At 38.6% G+C, this 20,055-nt stretch overlaps 3 protein-coding genes across 10 annotated transcripts; 1 reads left to right on the forward strand and 2 right to left on the reverse strand.

Moving 5' to 3' along the window:
- Positions 1-1,146: 1,146 nt before the first annotated feature.
- LOC309704889 (Golgi apparatus membrane protein TVP23 homolog B) lies at positions 1,147-4,503 on the reverse strand. 2 transcript variants are annotated; one of them, XM_082530377.1, is made up of 8 exons: positions 4,410-4,503; positions 4,193-4,260; positions 3,963-4,107; positions 3,732-3,887; positions 3,395-3,484; positions 1,880-2,005; positions 1,660-1,788; positions 1,147-1,559 (listed from the first exon to the last, which is right to left on the reverse strand). In XM_082530377.1, the coding sequence occupies exons 1-8, from the start codon at positions 4,419-4,421 to the stop codon at positions 1,533-1,535; spliced, it is 753 nt and encodes a 250-aa protein (XP_082386503.1). In that variant the 5' UTR covers positions 4,422-4,503; the 3' UTR covers positions 1,147-1,532. The 2 variants fall into 2 exon arrangements, with proteins under 2 accessions (XP_082386503.1, XP_082386504.1); XM_082530378.1 differs by lacking the exon at positions 3,732-3,887 and having other exon boundaries at positions 4,410-4,498.
- On the forward strand, positions 4,436-18,784 carry ush1ga (Usher syndrome 1Ga (autosomal recessive)). Of its 6 annotated transcripts, none has more exons than XM_082530372.1 (9): positions 4,436-4,521; positions 4,667-4,742; positions 8,788-8,849; positions 8,987-9,031; positions 9,127-9,176; positions 10,778-12,021; positions 14,931-15,384; positions 16,623-17,419; positions 17,967-18,784. In XM_082530372.1, the coding sequence occupies exons 6-9, from the start codon at positions 11,858-11,860 to the stop codon at positions 17,968-17,970; spliced, it is 1,419 nt and encodes a 472-aa protein (XP_082386498.1). In that variant the 5' UTR covers positions 4,436-4,521; positions 4,667-4,742; positions 8,788-8,849; positions 8,987-9,031; positions 9,127-9,176; positions 10,778-11,857; the 3' UTR covers positions 17,971-18,784. The 6 variants fall into 6 exon arrangements, with proteins under 6 accessions (XP_082386498.1, XP_082386499.1, XP_082386500.1 ...); XM_082530373.1 differs by lacking the exon at positions 4,436-4,521 and having other exon boundaries at positions 4,663-4,742; positions 17,967-18,018; positions 18,145-18,784; XM_082530374.1 differs by lacking the exon at positions 4,436-4,521 and having other exon boundaries at positions 4,663-4,742; positions 8,788-8,814.
- On the reverse strand, positions 4,800-9,155 carry LOC309704887 (proton channel OTOP2-like; the record flags this gene model as incomplete). 2 transcript variants are annotated; one of them, XM_082530370.1, is made up of 6 exons in its annotated part: positions 4,800-6,638; positions 6,729-7,570; positions 7,658-7,800; positions 8,340-8,398; positions 8,493-8,629; positions 8,720-9,155. In XM_082530370.1, the coding sequence occupies 6 exons, from the start codon at positions 9,153-9,155 to the stop codon at positions 6,468-6,470; spliced, it is 1,788 nt and encodes a 595-aa protein (XP_082386496.1). In that variant the 3' UTR covers positions 4,800-6,467. The 2 variants fall into 2 exon arrangements, with proteins under 2 accessions (XP_082386496.1, XP_082386495.1); XM_082530369.1 differs by having other exon boundaries at positions 4,800-7,570.
- Positions 18,785-20,055: the final 1,271 nt, after the last annotated feature.

Here is a 20,055-nt window from a genome sequence, read left to right on the forward strand (position 1 = left end):
AGAGAAATAAAGACATTTAACTTTCACCATGAACTAAAAATCATTTTTAGGGTTTCTTTATTGTGATTATATCCACATATTTACCAGATCTGCTAAACCCAAGTGTTCCTTTGTTGCCACCAAGTGGCTGAATGATTCACCTGCAGTCTGGCGACAACGTTATTAATCGATTTTCCTCTTTGACATATTTATGAGATTAGCTAGTAGCTGGACCTCTGTTTATCTGCACAACACTACTAAATTGTGAGGATGTTCATATTTAGAATTTGGGACGATATACAGTCATCAGGCACATTATTAGGTACAGCTTTCAAGTACTGGGTTGGGGTTTCTTTTGCCAGAACTGCCTTATTCATGGAATATTCAACACAGTGCTGGAAACTATCTTTAGAGTTTCTGGTCCACATTGACATGATACCATTACATGCTGGCTGGAGATTTGTCGGTTTCACTTCAATGGTGAAAATCTCTCCTTCCAGCACGTTCCAAAGATGCCCTATTGAGATTGCGATCAGGTGACTGCGCAGGCCATTTGAGTACAGTGAACTCTTTGTCATGTTCAGGAAACCAGTTTGAGATCATTTCAGCTTTGTGGCAGTGGGTACTAAGGGACCCAAAGTGTGCCAAGAAATGATCCTGTATACCATTACGCCGCCACCTCCTTGACAGGAGGCAAGATGAATCCATACTTTCATGCTGTTTATGCCATATTCTAACCTAGTATCGGAGTGCTACAGCAGAAATTGAGACAATCGTCTATTGTTCAATTTGCATGAAAATTGTAGCCACAGTTTCCTCCTCTTAGCTGGCAACAGTGGCACCTGGTTTGGACTTCTGTATGCCTTGGTGATAACAAGTGGTTATTTGTTTGACTTACTGTTACTTTTCCTTGCGTTAATGAGCAGCTAAGAAAGTCAATACCCATTTCATAGTTTTGACATTCTTATTGGTGGAAAGCACCACAAGATAATAGTCCCTGGCTCTATGAAATCTGATGGGTCACATGACGAAATCTCATGACACATACAAGAGTGTTTTAAGAGAGTATAGACATGCTGAATCTTTCCTAAGCCTTTTAAATACTTTTTGACGACAATAATATAGTTGGACTACCACAATGGTAAGATTCAAATTTCAACCCAAAAATGACAGTAAACCTTTATTTTCTTATTTACCATAACATATAATTTCCCATAAACATACCTTAACAAAAATGACCAACTTTTGTATAAATTTACAGCTAAACTGCAAAACACTTTGTCTTTACAATACCCAATATCAAACACCATAAAAAGGGTAGGTAGCAGGTAATTACATACATTTTCCCAATAATGCACAGTAAAATGTATTTTTCCATGAGGCTACAAAAATGCATGAGTTGTCAAAGGCTACAAAGTGGCACACCCTCAAGATAAAAGGAATGATTTCCTTATCCAAATCCTCTTCCTGGAATTGAAATCACCCATGTGCTGTGAAAGAAGACCAAACACCTTTTTTTTTTAATAAGAAACAGGCCCATCCAGCAGCTGACTTCAAAAACTTTCTGGTTGCTTCGTTGCCTTTGTTTTAAAAAAGAAAAAAAAAAGAGGAAAATATTAATGTAAAAGTTCATTAGACAAACTACAGAAAAGAAGGGCTAATGTATGATGATTCACATACCCGTTTAAGAATCTGGACACCGAGATAGTTCTTTGCCATGTTTCTCAGGTTAGACTTTCTACCCACCTTGCACCTGACATAACCATACAGGTTTGCCCATTGTAAAACCAAGCCCAATATTACCACAACCTGGAGGAAACAAGAAGTAGATGTCAGCCAATAATCAGCAGCTATTTAAGTTGTCAGGAATGTGTCTTACACGCTGAAACTCTAAACTGACCAGCCATTTAATATTAAAGGAGAAGACAGTGCTGAACACAAACAGGATCCAGAAAATGGGGCAGACAAGAAGGCCGAGCCAGAATACCCGGGATTCTGCGCTGGACTTTGTGTTTTTGCTGTGCGTCTGTTAAGAAAAGTAGACATATTTAAAGATATATATACACATGTTATATCACCATCAGTCAAATGAAAAAGGAAGATGTCACATAAATCTGTGCAGTCTGTCCTGTCCACCCCATGATCCAGTGGCTTGTAGAACCACTTTTAGCAGCAGTAAGTTAAAGAACTTGAAGTGATTGTTTTCTGGATGAGTTTCTCACAATGTTGTGTTGGACTCTTCTTTGTACCATTTGCTTCAATTCATTGAGGTTTTCGAGCTCTGAGTCTTTTCTTTGTGTGGTGTAGATCTGCTGTTGTGCTTAGGATCATTATCCTGACATATGGACCAATTTCAATACTTTAGCATCCAGAGGTGTTCACAGTTGACTCACTGACTGTAAGGTGCACAGGTCTTGTCAGTAAGAAGTATATGTGGTGACATGTTGAGTTTGGTTTTCTTTAAATATGTCCAATGAACATTATTCCTAAAGACTTGTGGTTTGTTCAGATGGCCTAAGATACCAAGATACCAGAGAAGAGTTTTTTTCTCTCACAAAACCTTCCAAATAAGCCACACAGTAATTCTCTAAACATGCAAACTGAGGCCTGTAGAGTCTAAGATGTTGCAACTAGGTTGCATAGGTCAGATCGCATTATATGATCTGACCTTGGAGTGAATTTGCTGGCATGGCCACATACTAAAATCAACAGGTCAGCAAACTACCAACAGCTTTTTTAGAGGTTCTTACACTTGCTGATCAATTAATCAAGTACATTTGATTTAAAGAACTTGGATGTTTCTTACTCTTTTAATTCCAATGGAAGCAGTAAGAGTGTGGAAACTCTTTTTTTAGGTGACTGTATATTGTGGCTGTGTATGTACATTTTCCCTTGTTTTTCTATTTTTCCATCTATAAGCTGGTGGTTTAAACCTTTCATACCTGATGTCTGTGAAGGTTCTAAGTCATCCGGGTCATTGTAGTCTAAGGAAGCGGTCCCCAACTTTTTTTCCACGACGGACCGGTTTATGTCCAACAATATTTTCACGGACCGGCCTTTAAGGTGTCATGGATGAATACAACAAAATAAAACCAGTACCGGTACCAAAGGAAAAAAAAGATTTATTCATAACATATGGGAAAAGACCCAGGGAAACCGGGTTAATGATAAAAACGATTCAAAAATAATGCTAAAAATCGATAAAACCCCTGAAAACCATTCAACAAGCTTCTTCGGCTTTGGTGGAGAGTCACACATTTTTAAGCTTAAAAACTTGTGACTCTCTCTTCTGTTCTTAGAACAGAAGAAGCTTCTCGGATGAGAGGTGAAACATCTTAAAGAAACTTAGAGAAGATCAGATTCTTTTCTTTCCAAGCTCCTTAGACCCATTCAAAGCTGATTAGTTCCTACTTGCCTTCTTTGACTCAAACACCCAGTGGCTCTTCCCATTTTCATCCACTTGATTCCACCATCGAAGACCCACCAACAATCTGCCGGATACATTCTAAAACCCACAAGGTAAATTGTCATAATCTTTTCCAGATGCATTTAGTAATTTTTTTCTAATAAATGATAAAGTAAAAAGATAAAAAATCTCAGTGCAGTGGTAAATGGTAAATGGCCTGTATTTATATAGCGCTTTACTAGTCCTTAAGGACCCCAAAGCGCTTTACACATCCAGTCATCCACACATTCACACACTGGTGATGGCAAGCTACATTGTAGCCACAGCCACCCTGGGGCGCACTGACAGAGGCGAGGCTGCCGGACTCTGACCACCACCAGTCGGCAACGGGTGAAGTGTCTTGCCCAAGGACACAACGACTGAGACTGTCGGAGCCAGGGCTCGAACCGGCAACCTTCCAATTACAAGATGAACTGCCAACTCTTGAGGCACGATCTATTCCCTTATAAAAAAAAAAAATTATGCGTGGCAGCTACTTATATAACTGCATTTAGCCCTGTGGTGAAACGTTACCCACCTTGACAGTCCAGAAGTCACATGATAGCAGAAGTATGATGGTGACCATGCAGACAACAAAGCGACCGCTGAGAATGTCACAGAAGAGATAAACCAAGATGGCACTTGTTCGGAAGAAGAGATGGAAAAAAGACACCAGAGGATGTCTGAAACCCCCAAATGGAGAATTTAGTTCGTGGTTAAGGAGGTTTGGGCTAAAAAAACAAAAACACATTAAGTGCAACATCTTACCTCATTTTGGACCTTTTTCTCTGGTTATTCTCATCCTCTTCTCCAAAAAGAGGGGCATCCTGAGTGTCCTGAAACCAGAACAAAGTTAAACACACCGAGAAAAGTACCTGCTACGGCGCTTTACTCCTATTTGATAAATATTAAACAGTCTAAAACGCCTATTTCAAAAAATAATCTCTTCTAAATACTGATACAACTCAAATTTAAGCTCGATCACCTGTCTCTGCATTTTGGCACCAGAAAGCTCTACTTCCTGGTGACGTGTAGTAAACAAACCCGTGTGCTAAGGACCCCGCGAAGGTGTGGCTTTGAATTTGCCAGACACAAAGGTAAGCACAACACTCCCAAATACGTAGATTATCCGTTTATGTTTTAAGCTTGTTGTATTAATAAGTAGCCTATCTGCTGTACGGGCTCTGGGAAAGCGTTTTCTTTGTTGCGTTTTAACTTATTTGTTTTGTAATTTTTAAAAAGGGCAGTAAGGGCAAGGAACTCGAGAGGCGAAAGTTAATTGGTCATTACACTACAACACCGGCGCGTGTCAGAGCAGGTGAGTCGTCACAACTCTCTTTACAGTCACTGGGCCAGTACAAAGGTAACGCTGGGATGTATTTTTTCAATTATTATGGCATCTATAATCTATCTATAGTCTTCAAACAGAAGGGCGTAAACCCCCCAAAACTAATGCAGCCAGTGATTCGACATAAAAAAGTTCTGTATTTATAGCACCATTTAAATCGCTAGTGAAGTTAGAAATGTGAACATTTCTGACCGATTCTTTTCGTTTGTGTGTGTGGTGGTTGGGAGATGATTTTTTTCATTCGTTTTTTTTTCTTAAGCTATACAGGAAAAGACGTGGGCAAAGCAGATCTGACTAGTCGTATTTATTGTAAGGTCTTCACTGTTTTCAATAGGGCTGTGCGATATGACCAAAATCTCATAACCCGATATAAGACATCTATCATCCCGATAACGATATAAATCACAAAAATATAACATTTTCTGTAAATTCTGTGAATCTCGGGCAGCTCGACTTGCGGGAAGTGTTTCCAGCTGCGCGTCATGTACCTGGAGTCGAGTGTTTTAACAGATGCATGAAACTATACATTTTAAGACATAAGTTGTAAAGGCCACCGTTTTCTTTGTGAGTATTTATTACACGGTGTGCCGCGGGGAAAAGCCTGTTCTAACGTTTGAGTCTAAGGTTTATTTTTTAGCACCTGGCGGCTTTTTTACTTCTCATCCGTAAATAATCTGCTCTTTCAAGTGATTCAGTTTATTTTGAAAAATCTCAACAGGATCTTGAGCTTTATTGTGAAAGTTTTATGTGGAACTTAAACAAGCGGACACGCGATGGCGTTACCGTCGTTGTTGCTAACCACAATGCATAAAAACAGGCGCTTGTCCGTCCCTAGTGTGGTCATATAAAATATAAGAGAAAGAGAGAACTTTAAGAAATTAATATAGCCACTACAGTGACCATCAAAACCATGAAAAAATGTTGCCGTAAACAGTTTATTTTGCGACACCACGAAACAAACAATAGCGTAAAATGAAACGATAGACGTTTTTATATCGTCATCCGATATATATCGTTATATCGAACAGTCCTAGCTTTCAATGGTCATTTCAAAATAATACACCACTACAGTATTGGCTGCTTGTGGTTATAGTTATGACAGCTGGGATCACTATAAATGAGAAACTGAAATAATAATAATTACTTTGACTTTTATATTGCACATGCAGCTTGTGGGGATAGGTTAATTGGATAATCCAAATTGCCACTAGGTGTGAATGTGAGTGTGAATGGTTGTCTGTCCCTATGTGTTGGCCCTGCGACAGACTGGCGACCTGTCCAGGGTGTACCCCGCCTTTCGCCCTATGACAGCTGGGATAGGCTCCGCGACCCTGAAAAGGATAAGCGGAAGCGAATGGATGGATGGATGGATGGATGGACTTTTATATTGTAAACTTGAATTAATAATAACAACAACAACAACTCTTTTTTTTTTCTTTTTGTGCATGCATTTATTTTGTGCTTACATGCCTGAAGTGTAAATCAGTTAATACAAGATCAGAAACAAAAACAGTTCTGAAAACATTATAAATACATGTGCATTTTCATATAAAAAATAATCAGATACATCTTAGTGGCTGTATTCATTAGTTAGTTTTGACCGAAATTTGTAAAGAAAAATCATTGGAACAAACCACAGGTTATAAATGGTTTAAGTGTCCACCCAGTCAGCTGTACAAGTTGCACGCTTCCATTTTATGATATCAGAAACACCTCAAAAAGGTTGGCAACCGAATGCATTCGGTAAAAGATGCCAAAAGGAAGTCCCACGTTTACAACAGGAGCCCATACGTTGAATTTGTAGAATTCAGTTTCAGTGGTGTGGTCAAACTGAGGACGAGCACCGAATGCAGGCATGATCCACAACTGTAAAAAATAAAAAAAAAATAAGAGAGCCTTAATATTTAGTGAGTTTTTAAAAACCATATTTAAGGCAGCGAGAGACGAGGTACTCACAATGATGTTTCCCATGAGCAAAAACATGCAGACCTCCTTCAACACTTGTCGCTTCCACAACGGTTTGTATTTGTACTGTATCTTGTCGCCTTGCAGGTTATCTTCTGGCATATCAGGGCTTGTCTCTGTGTTCGTGTTTGAGCCTTCGTGGTTGTTCATGTCATTGCCGGGTTCCACCACATAAGGATTTACAATCACAGATGGTTCCTTCACTTTGTGAGAAGGCAGCCGATGCAGACCTTCAATGATGAAAAAGTTCTGCAGGCCAAGCTGGATCACCATAATTATGGCAAAGGACAGATCAAGCCTATTCAGGGGGTCTTTGACTCCTGTTGAAATCATGGCTATGATACTGAAATAGCTTATGACGAACTGTCCCAGTGAGGCTCCGACCAGCAACCCCACATCCAAGTTGCGTGTGGGACTTTTTTCTGACACGTGTTCGCGGTCATCAACCCTGTAAATCATCATGCCGATCACAGTCACAATAGACATGAGGCTCACTATGATTATATTCATGACAAAGTGCATCATCAATGCTTCTTCTTTGGTTTTTGCATCTTCATTTTTCATTTCCATTTCATATGCAATGAAGGTCGCCAGCCCTGCGATCACTAACAGGATTCCAAAAGTAGGACCAATATATATGCCGTTAAGACGGAATTTGATTTTGGCGTGGCCATGTTCACCTACTAATCGACCCACGTTTTTCCACATGATGTAGGCCATAGCAGATGCAAAGAGGCTGTACTCGATATTGAAAGGGTACAAGTAGTAGTAGGCAACCTTGAAGATGCTACATGAAGAGTGGCTGCACTTACACTCACGGTCTCCATAACTTGCTGTAAAACATGAAACCAAAGAATTATGTTGTGGTTTCATAACGACTCTTTTATCTAGTACATTTTTTTAAAAACTGCTTTAATTACCTCTACTGATGTACAAACTTCGCCCAGTGAGTTTAGTGATGTTGTCCAGATTGGTGGGAACTAACGTTTGGTGAACAGACTCCTCAGCAACTGCAGTCATCCACAAAACCAGATTTGTGGAGAGGGTGAGCATCAGCCCACAACTAATATTGAGGGATAAAAAGAAGGTACAATAAAACAAGGATTAGATAGTCCAACATAAAACATATCAGATAATACCTATGAGTGTAATGTTTCCGGTTATTGTTATAGTTTCAAGCTAAATCCTGATTAATCAGCATGGAAATTCCTTTTAAAGCAAAGAGTTTCAAATCTAAATTTTAAATATAAACTGGTTCTCTTACTTCACTGTTATAGGAAATGAACTTCCTTTGAGGTTTTTTTAAATCATTTTTTAACTAAAACAATTCACAAGAACTTTTTCTACACCTTTTAATACAGATGGTAACTACTGGTTATAGCCTCCTTTTAAAAAGAGACCTTCAGAAGGTCTGGGAATCATAGACAGTGAAAAGCATAATTAGTGGCTGCAGCATTTCCAGTATAAAGTTACTCTGATATTTTTCACAGCTTCTTGGACAACAGATTTTACAGTAACTAGGTTACTTTCCCTGTATCGAAATAGATACCACCCGGAAGTACAATGATGAAGAAAGGGGTAGGAAATATCTTAATTACCTACCAAGAAATGTTCTTTTGTAGCTGCACGCAGTCTTTGGAATGGACCCACAAGAAGTATGTCTACAAATTGATTTTACAATTATTACAATAATTATTTTGCAACCATCAAGACCAGATTAAATGTAGTAAGGAGCATTTTATTATTCATTTCTACCTGCACAAATGTGAAAACAATTTGCACCACGGGAAATGCAACTTTAACTGCAGAACCACAGTGGAGGTATCCAACATAGCTGGCAAGCTTGAAAATATCCATGATAATGCTGAGGACTGCAAACAGCACAAGTCCTCCTGGAGGAGAAAAAAGAAAGAAGATGTAGAACGGATGAAAAATCGTAAAACTACCCAATAATACTTAAACTGAACTGAACATTTACTCACCCCTGAGCCAAGTTGGCCCAGCGTGGACATCCTTGTAATTGACAGCATTTTTAATCCTGGCTGTGTAGATGCTGTAATAAATCATCCACATGGAGGTAAGCAGGAGGATGATGATGAGGAAAATCTGCAGGTGAGGGGCTTTGATATTTATATCTTCATAAGTACTCCCGGTGACCAAGACACTGCCCAGGATCAAAATGTTTACACATATGATCCCAGATCCCATCCATCCCCAACTTTGGCTTTTTTCCTTCCCAACTTCTGCAGAAGAGATCTTCAGTTCGGGTTCATCCTTGCTTCCCTCCTGACAAGGTGAATTTATGTTGTTTGACTGGTGGACCTCCTCTGTTTCCTTGTCCTGGGCCATCATTCTGCAGGGTTCACATTGATTTCCTGTGGTCAAACAGTTAAACTCATAGCAAGAGCTGATAGACATGGCTACTCTCTCTGCTCACAGGTGAGTTCTCTGCTGGATTTGTTTCTATATAAGACAAGACAGGTTTAACAGCCACACCCAGTCTTGGTTGCTATTAGTAGAGTGATCCTGCGCAAAAGAAACTTTTCTCCGAATGCCAAATCAGCACAATTTGGTCTTTTTCTTTTTATCTAAAACAAAACAAATTTTTAAATCAACAAACAAAATTCTATTTCCACACTTCTACTACACATAGTGTGTACAATAATGTGTAATGTGTTCAAAATCAGAAAAAATATCTCCTGCAGTTAAAATATAACTAGATCAGCTGTGCTTTTTTTCTTGAATTCACCAACAGCATCCCATGCCATCTAAATAAAGAATTACAACAGAGCAGGTGAAAGAATTGTATAATATTATTAAAAAAAAATGGCGCTTATCAGAGAGAAAAATCAAGCTCCTGTCCTGATTTTACGAAAATCAGGACATGAGCTAAAAATAGTGAAAAGTTACTGGATACCTGTAAGCCTACCTGTCTCAACAAGATCCTATGAGCAGTCTAGACAGTCACTACATTTATATGCCCAAGAAAACACTGTAGTATGATCTACAAAGAGTCATAAATATCAATAAATCTGCTACGAGCAAAAAGTACTCCAAACAGAGTGTGTTTTGGACTTAATGTTTCTGTAAAGTTCAAAGGATGTTTCCAAGAATAAGACTTGTTTTCTCACAAATTCTAAAGAAACTAAAAAAAAAGGAACTGGTTTATTTTCTCATAAACAGCTGTGTTTTGATATTATACAGTACATTTTATTGTTATGCAAGGTATGCTATGGGTGTCATGGAAGTTTTACTAGCATGGCCACAACAAACAGAGTAGAAAAAAAACAAATGGTATGAAACAAATTTTTGCTTTAATGCTTTCGAGGTTTTATGTTACCTCTTTTTTTCTGTGATCCTATTGTTATACATTTATTTGAACTGACTGTAAGGCAGCAATAATCCATTGATGTCTAAATGGGTGTAGGTTGTATTAAGTGAATATCTTTTTTTAATTCAGTGCTTCAAGTTGTTTCCATTTTTAATCCTTTTAAATAAGCGATCTACCGGTCTACCTGGCTGAGATTTGAGGTACTTTTTTGCAGCAATCCTTTGTACTAATGAAATCATTCTTTGTGTGCCATGCATTTTTCTAACTGGAGATTTAAAGTGAGAACAATAGTTGATTCAAAAGGACAGTGACACTTCTTGTCTTCTGTGTCCACGTCATAATGATGCCTCTCATATCTCTGATTTTTTCCAACTTGAATGAAGTTGATTACATTGGATTGACCATGAAAAATGAGTTGAAAAGAATAACGAGAAGTCGAAGAGATGTTAAAATATTTTTTATATTGATATTTATTTTAAAGATCCAAAATGGCACATTTAGCAGAGTGAAGCACGTTTTGTCTTTGTTTCCTAACGAGATGCAATGTGGTGTAAAATAATTAATAAAAACCTCAGGAAATGTTTCCGTTTCGGGTTGGATTTTTTTTTTCTTTTTAGAGCCCCAAAGATGTCATCTCAGTTTCAGACCACCTCGACCATCAGAAGCACTGATATCTACTCTGTGTCACTGTGTACTTCTACACATTCAGACTGCCACTTCTGCACCATGAATGACGGGTACCACGAAGCTGCTGGAATGATTTCCTGGACCTGCTAAAGGAAGCAACTTTTAAGGATCTCTTCCGGATACGGATGGCATGACACTAATTTTATGGTCTGCGTTATCAGTTGTGTTATCAGGCGATTGTGGCAATGGGTTGGTAAGGATTTATGCGAATGCGTGTGCAAAGTGATGAACAGCCACAAATTTTACCCATGATATAAAGTGATCTACCATCTATTTTATCGTATAAATTGTGGCAGATGTTGCACATGATCGAGATCTGTGTCCTCAATGAAGTTTCATCTGAGTAGGGTGACTGAGAACTTACAAACGTATGAGGCAGCATTGCTCTTTTCATCCGGGTGGGGCTGAGATTTGAGGTGCTTCTTTCTTGAAACACTCCTTTGTCCTAATGAAATAATTCTTTGTGTGCCTTGCTTTTTTTTCTTCGAAGCATAAGGTTTAAAGCATGAATAATACTTTATTCAAAAGGTTAAACAGTATTAACAAATCAACTAAATCTTTGTCCCCTGTGTTCCAACTGCTATGAGGTCAATAATTTATTTGTTTCCAACTTTAATGTAGTTTAGTGTAATTATTTTATTTATTTTTTAAAGCTAGTAGATGTAATAAGATTTATTACTCAATTTGAAAAATAAAAAATAATAATAAAGAAAACTTAAAGAAATATTAATAGCATTTTCAAATATCACAATACATTAAAGAACCAGGGCAGCTATTTTTTTAAGCAGAGTAAAGCGTGTTTCATGTCTTGTTCCCTGACATGTTGAATGTCACTTTAAAAATAAATAATATATCAGCTGTAGGTTTGGGCGAATTGGGACCTTTCGGCCACCGGAAGCACTGTACTGCAGCGCGTCCTTGGATACCACCGACGCGTTCTTCACTGCGGTCTGTCTGATCTGACCAAATGGTTCTGAGTGAAAAGGGGGGTAAACTGCCCCCTTAGCCGCTCAGCTACCATTGTGTACCCACACGAAGAAGACGATGGTAGCAATATTGACGCGTCGGAATGGGGTCGAGCTGGGTGACTTAATTGTGCACCATGAATGACAGATACCATAAGGCGGCCCGGGATGGCTACCTGGACCTACTTAAAGAGGCAACTCGGAAGGATCTCAACGCGCCGGATGAGGATGGCATGACACCGACGTTATGGGCAGCTTATCACGGCAACCTGGAAGCTCTGCGACTGATTGTGTCGAGGGGGTGAGTATGATTTATGAGACTGTGCGCAAAATGATAAAGGGCCATAAACATGACGCATAAGCCCGTATGTTTCTGCAGAAATTGACATGGCTGCTTAAACTACGGGCGTTTTTGTAGCACAACCATAAAATGTTTACACTTATTACAAGACTTTTAACAGGCACTGAAATAACACTAAAACAATGTTTTTCTTTACTGTAACCTAATTTCAGTCTCACCAACAGAAAATAGCCACGTAGATATGCTGTTAGGCCAGGTCTTAAAAATATAGAGGCTGCCTTTTAATATGAATATATTTATAGCGTAGTAGCAGAGAAATATCAGAAATCCACAAAATCTGAATGAACCTTATGTCTTCAGATGGGGGGGATCTTAATATTCTAATTTAGACTTTAAATCTTTGTTTGATAAGAACAAAACCTCTTTAAACAGATAATTTAGACAGTGGCGTTGTTTCTGTGGAATTTTGGCTGAGGTTCAACATCCAACATTGTGATGCCACTTTAACCCTTATTATCCATCTATTTTCAGGTCACACACAGCTTTGAATTTCAAATAACAGCGTGTGTTATGTGTCATGTTCAAATGAAGCACTCTACCATAAATTTTAAAAGCTCAGCTCATGACACTGCTCAAAGTCATCTCATGATGTGGAGATGTTATTTCATGCTAGTGCAGAATCAGAGAATTACATGTAGAAAGAAAATCTATTTTGTCCTATAACAGACGCGCATGATTCCATGATGATAAGATGATGCAAGTTCCTTAAAACAGAGTTTGTCTTGGACAGTTTGCTCTATTCCCTCCGTAATATTTTGAAAATGTAATTCCAGTGGTAGAAAAAGAATTATCGAATTAATAGCAAATTAGATCATATTAGGGAGTTGTTGCATCTTTGCCGGTGTCCGTATTGAGCAAAATCTACAAATGTGATTGGTGTTCACATGGAACAGCCCATTTATCATTACATCTACTTGACCTGTTTTGCATCCCCCCCCCCCCAAATCCTCCCAAATGGGGCCATTATGAATTTAAAGTGTTTCTGAAACGTTCTCAACAGCAGACCAGACATATCATCTGGTGATAGCGGCTAAGCACCTCTGCTAATAAGAGCACATATAAACTACTGATTGACATGTGATGCTAAAATTAAACATCAAATCCTCCAATAATTCAACCCCAAGAGACCCCATTATATAAGATAAGTTTAATGCTGCCTGACATGCTTCATGGGAAAGATGCCTCCTCTGCCGTATTTGGCAAGTATATTACAGATGCAGTAACATCAAACTGTCACAGGGAGTAAAGAAGCAAACAGCCCATAATGTCATAAAGAGCAGATGAGGAAAATGTGCGCTCTACTGTAATCATCGACTTTACAAGGACAGGTATAAATTACATACATAAACCTATGAAGTTAGATGGCCCCTTACTGCAGCTACTGTATGGTATATAGAGTATAGAGATTGTAGAAGGTTCTAAGTATTTTGTCTCAACGTGCAACCTGAATATCTAATTTCAATTTATCTTTTCACCCGAGTTGAAAAGATAATGTCGTTTCAGTGTTTTACAGCACAAAAGGGCAATAATGATGCCTTTGTTTAATCTCTGTTTTATTGTTACTTTCTGGGTGGTTGGTGTTTACACTCACTCATGCAAACTGACAAAAGTCACTCTTCACATGAACTCAAATAATGCTTGTTTTTAAAGCTGCATATTTAAATCTATTACTGTCCATAAAGGTGGTGTGATTTGCTAAATTAAGCTATGGCGGACTTTGTACATACATTCCCAATGAAAACTGTGCAACAGCAGCCATCAATAATACAGCTTCACTTCAACAGTAGTTTCATGTCCTTGGTATCAGCACTCTGTATGTGGCTGTATTGGAGGAAATGGATAAGATACAAGACAGTTCAATAAGAATGTAAATACAGGAAGAGTGATGCCAGCAAAAGACTGTATACTTTTTAAAAAATCCACAGAAATAATAGCCTAAAATAAATTTACCTCGGTTTAGGTGTACTGGGCACACATAAGTTGTGCATTATGAATACATGCTGTTTTTGACCAGTTACCAGAAAGTTTCTTCATGGGATGCTAGTTTGTAAAAAAATGATGATAATGAGCTCTAATGTGCGTAATCGACCTGTGGTGGGGTAGGAAATGTGCAGGGGCAAAAAAAAAGAAAATTTGCCCTCAAAGTAATCTAACTCAGCTGTAACAATGTGTTTTGTTCTGTGGACTTTAGTGTGACATTGCCATTCACGCGCTCATTCTTTTTACAGTTTCCTGTAATAAGATACAGGAAGTGTAGCTGTGGCACCAGCAAGCTTGTGGTCATATTACAGACTGACAGCAACATTACAACACAGATAGAGGTAACCCTAAGGTCGTGGAATGTCAGTGAAGGGCAATTGTTTCTTTTAAAGGATTCATTTAATTATGGTGCTTCCACTGTGGAAAAAAGAATTGATCCATTTTTCAATTGATCAAAACTACAGAAGATCAACAGTTATTTGCTGAAACTTAATGTAGTTCTTAAGGTTTAAATGATTAAAAGAGGTCCATTTAACATCCCGTAATTGGCAGTTCAGTGGTGAAATCACGGTCAAAAATCACATGATTACTCACAAGTGAGATATCTGAACACTAGTCAGAAAGAAAGAATCCTCTACCTCATTTTTTTTTTATATTAAATGAATTAAATATATTATGTTTTACTTCATCTCATGTCTTTTTTTTCTCTTTTTCATTAACTTGTGAAGCACTTTGGTCAACTTTGCTGCTTTTAAATGTATAAAAATAAAAATGACACTGAATTGACATTGACATATTTTGAATAAGAATGTCCAAATAGTCAATAAATTACTTTCTAAATGTGTCTACACTTTTCTTGTGACCTTCAGGGGAAACCCAGACAAGTGTGACATATGGGGGAACACGCCGCTCCACCTGGCAGCTGCCAATGGTCACCTCAACTGCCTTTTCTTCCTGGTATCTTTTGGTGCCAACATATGGTGCTTGGATAATGACTACCACACACCTTTGGACATGGCTGCCACGAAGAATCACATGGATTGTGTCCGCTACCTGGATTCCATCGCTGCCAAGCAGACAAGCCTTAATCCCAAGCTGGTCAGCAAGCTGAAGGATCGGGCATTTCGTGATGCTGAACAGCGAATCAAAGAATGCATGAAGATGCAGAAGAAGCACCACAAACGTATGGAGAGAAAGTTTTACAAGGAAGTTTCTGAGACGTCTGCATCAGATGTCATGAGTTTCTCCAGCTACACGAGCAGCTCTCTTAGCCACAAGCTGCTCAACTTAAACACAGCCACTGTCAGTGTGCCATATTCCCAGGTTTGTTGTTTGTAATTAGTTTTTTTGTTTTGGATTGTTGCCACCTAGAAAGAGCTTCTTCTCTTAATTGCAAAGCCTGAAAAGAGTAAGGATATAGAGTTCTCAACTCTATATTTTTTCATGCTTTTCCAGGCCTTTCCTTGCCACTGGCTTGAACTGCTGCTATACCTGTTTAGCCACAGACAAAATATGTTACACTTTATAAGGCATAAGCCACTTCAAGTGGTGAAAGACTATAAACTGTATGTAAAAGTTGGATGTAACCACCATGAAGTCTTCTGCTTTTTGATTCCTCATCGTGAGCATTTTGACTCCTGCCACGTTGGTGCTTTGTAGCCAGAAATGATTGTATATGAACAGGATAGTGTGCTAAAAAATATGTAGCAAGCTTGGTTAGCTGCCACTTTAAACTGGACAGGTACCTACTAATTGGTGACAAACTGATAAAATTCTAGACTACCTTGAAAAAAAAAAAGACAAACTTCTTGGTTCGTCTGTACCGCCAAAATGTTGTCTTCAGATTTTTTCATGAAAAACCTTCAAAAAGCAGCAACAACACAGGTGAAGAAAACCAGACAGCTAGCTAACCCACCTGTCTGTTAAGCTGCCACATCCCTAACTTTAAGTCTTAACAGTAGATCAGGGGTGGGCAACTCCAGGCTTCTAGGGTCGATGTCCCTGCAGGTTTTAGATGTGTCCTTGAACCAACACAGCTGATTTAAATGGCTAAATTAGCTCCTCAACATCTCCTGCAGTTCTCCAGAGGCCTGGTAACGAACTAATCATGTGATTCAGGTGTTTTGACCCAAGTAGAGATCTAAAACCTGCAGGACACCGGCCCTCGAGGCCTGGAATTGCCCACCCCTGATCTAGATGGATTACTTATGGATGGATTGGTGAAACTGTGCAAAAGTTCATGATAATCCATTCAAAGATGTCAAGACATATAAGTAAAATTAATGTATTGCTTTGGGGAAAGCTATCAGTAGTAAATACAATGACAGTGTATTTCAATTTGCATGGAAGCACATCCAATAATTCAAAACACATATACCAAGAAAGGATGGCAACAGTGTGAAAAATATCTACCATAAATAAATCTATTAAAATGTGTTACTACTAATGTAAGATAGACACAAAATTTAAGAATATTTGTCTCAAATTTGAAAAAGCTTTTAAGATGGAAGTCTTTCATTTCTGATGTGCGCCTCATTGCTGCATGCTTACTATCCTATTAGGCAACTCTCCATGCCACAAGCCGAGGGAAGACAAAGATCCAGAAGAAGCTGGAGAAGAAAAAACAAGGAGATGGCACCTTTAAAATCTACGAAGATGGTAGGAAAAGTGTGCGCTCCCTCTCTGGACTTCAATTGGGTAATGATGTCATGTTTGTCAAACAAGGGACTTATGTCAACCCAAAGGATCGTGCCCGGCGCAATGTTCGCGACATGTTTCCCAGAGACAATGACGATGCCATTTCACGTGCCATGAGTGAGCCAGACCTCCATGGACCAGATGTGGACTATTCTGAGATCAGCACTGATTCTGGACACGATTCCCTGTTCAACCGACCCGGTCTTGGCACCATGGTGTTTAGGAGGAACTATGTGAGCGGAGGAATGTTTGACCTTAGAAGTCACGATGCAGCCAGTGTGGCCCGTTCAGGCAATAATGTGCGTTTACGCAGTCGATTGCAGCAATACCCAAGTCTAGATGAAGACAGCATTGGCAGTGCACGCAGCCTACAGGAGAGAAATGTTGAAGAACTGCCTTGGGAAGAAGTTGAACTAGGGCTGGATGATGATGATGAGCCTGATACAAGCCCTTTGGAGGTCTTCCTCGCCACCCAGAGCATGAATGACTTTTTCTCCATCTTCAAAAGGGAGAAGATTGATCTTGCAGCGCTGTTACTGTGCTCCGATCATGACCTTAAGAGCATCCATATACCCTTAGGACCAAGGAAAAAGATCTTAGATGCCTGTAAGAGACGACGAGAGACTTTAGTTGAGCCTGACTACATCGAGGACACAGAATTGTGAGTGTTGAGATTTTTTGTTTCAATTTTAGTTTATTTTTTTAAAAGGGACAATGCAGTTTAACATAGTTCAGATATGAAACACTATGGAGCATGAAACTGATGTGCTGCACATATAGTGTAGAGCTATTGCTAATTTTTAACTCTATTTGTAGCTATTGCTATTGTTCTAGTACTTTAATAGATCAGCTACTGCATTAGTCTTGATGAATCTTAGATATTTCTTTTCCTCCCTAATGTTTGGTCTTTATTAGTGAAGCACATACCTAGTTGTGACTAAGGTCAGATGACTGCAAGTCAAAAACATCCCATCCTGAAAAAATGCTTGTCTGGTCTGCATTTTGCTATCATCACTAAAACTGAAGAGCTGGATATAGAAAAAAGTATAGCTGAAATAATCAAAATCAATCTTTTACGGTATTAGGTCACATGCCAAAACACAAAGACAAAACTGTGTTTCTGGACTTTTTTTGTTGTCTTATTGTTATAGCTCTTGAAAGAATCTTTCATTTTACAAACATTCATTATTTTTCTTTCTGTTCTACAGATAACGAAAGATGTGGTCACCCATCCTGCTGTGTGCTCATCCGGCCTTAAAGGTTAGTGGAGCATTGCAAAGTAAATGTCACATATGGGCTGGATGTTAAACCCAAAAGGACACTGTCATGATGAATATATCAAGCATGAGATAAATCCTTAACAGGATTCCTTTACTGTCTTTTTAGCTCAGGATGATCACTGAAAATATCTCTGTTTGGTTTATTGGAGTTCCCCATGCTGCATGGTTTCACAAACTGAAAGACCCTTATCTGAGTGTAGCACTGTGCACATTGTATGCCGTTTGGCACAGTTAACAGAGAGATGATTGTGGGGTCTGTGTCCCCTGAACCTTTTAACCCCCTCGGGGTGAACCTGGACCTCATGTGCCTGCATTGCTTGTGCCTGTGCATTTGCTGAAAAGTGTATGTTGTTAGAAATACACTAGTGTGATTTCAGCTGTAACAGAATTTTTAATAACTATTTGTAACTGAAGTAACATTTACTTGTATTTGTATATTTTGTCTCTGTATATGTTTACATACAGACAGCCACGTCAGGTCTAGAGTAGCCCACTGGCAGTGAAGGCCAATCCTTTGTTGTTATTACACTTGTGATGTAAAATCTAATACCACAGTATTTTTTTAATAAGTGCATACTACACTGTAACATGTCTCTGTAGAATTAGACTAAAGTGGGATCATGAAATTGCGTTTTTGTTGTTTTTGTTTACTCTGAGTGCTTTATATTAATGTACCTTTGCTCAGTAGCACTTTAATGTTTACTATCTGAACTTTTGTAAACAAATGTAGGTTGAATTTACTCTTATTAAAAATGTTTTTAATGATGTAATTTGTTTAAAGGGTGTGTGCATGCACTACTTCTTCTTGCTATATAACATTTCATCTGAACTCAGAGTGACACTGATTGCAGAAAAAACCTCAGTTACATAATGCAGAGCATTAGCTCTAATGAGTGAGATTGAGTTCATGTGTGATATCATTTTTCTGGGAATGCCCATTCATTAGTGAGATAGCTTTGACTGATCACTAAACATCCTGCTTTAGTCATCTCCTGTTTACAGTTTGCATTTGAAGCTTCTTCTAAGATAATTGTGTGTGTCTGTATTTGAAAGACACACATAAGGTGTTTTCACAGCGGCAGTGCTTAATCCATGTAAATTGAATTCTGGTTCATTTTTCCATTTGGTGCTGTTCATATGTGCAGGTGTGAACACAGTAATCACACTCATTTGCAGACCAAAACAGAGACTGACACTGACCGCATCAAGGCCGCTTTGAAGAAGGTGGTTTCTGTATCGTTCCAAACAGACTCCAGAGCGGTTCATTTATGGTATGAATGTTATTCGACCTCAATATGAACCAGTTACCCAGTGTACATTACAAATTTGAGCTAAAAATCATCCAATAGCCACATATACTTTGTATTGTCAGTGCGGCAAAGTACTATAGAAGTGCTAAGATCTGTATGGGCTAGCAACTAGCCATGAGAAGAACATAAATTCTCCATGTTCTCCATTAGTCCAGAACATAGCAAATTGTTCTTGTATCTACTTTTGTTGCATCTGGACAATGGGTAAACTGAACAAACTGACACAATTTGATTTGCTTGGAGTTCACTTAGATTTTTCTCTGTGTGAAAAAATAAACCAAACAACAGGAAAAAGCTACAAGTTTACAAACACATGAACTGATTCTGACCAGAGTTAACGAAGTATAGGTGTGAAAACGCCATTGTTGTATCACCATAGTGATAGTACACGATTGCTGATCCCGAATATCATTGTTCCGTCTGTGCTACATGACAGGAAATGAGGAAGTTGTCTCAGTGGATAAAACTAATTTTAAAAATGGCTCAAATGTCATCTGTAAATGATATTGCTGTATGATAATATTAGTTTTACTGAAATTTAATTAAATTGTCAGTTTTGGAGTCTGTAATTGAGAACTAGGGAGGATGTTCAGTCCCTAGGCTCAAAAGCAGTCTCAAAGATCAGATGGGTCAAGTTTCGAAGAACAACACATGGCAACTCTTAGCGGTAATACAGTGGAGAGTTTGAAGGGCAATAAACACAATGT

Source organism: Aulonocara stuartgranti, assembly GCF_965226115.1.
Source record: "Aulonocara stuartgranti genome assembly, chromosome: 4".
Lineage (NCBI taxonomy): Eukaryota > Metazoa > Chordata > Actinopteri > Cichliformes > Cichlidae > Aulonocara > Aulonocara stuartgranti.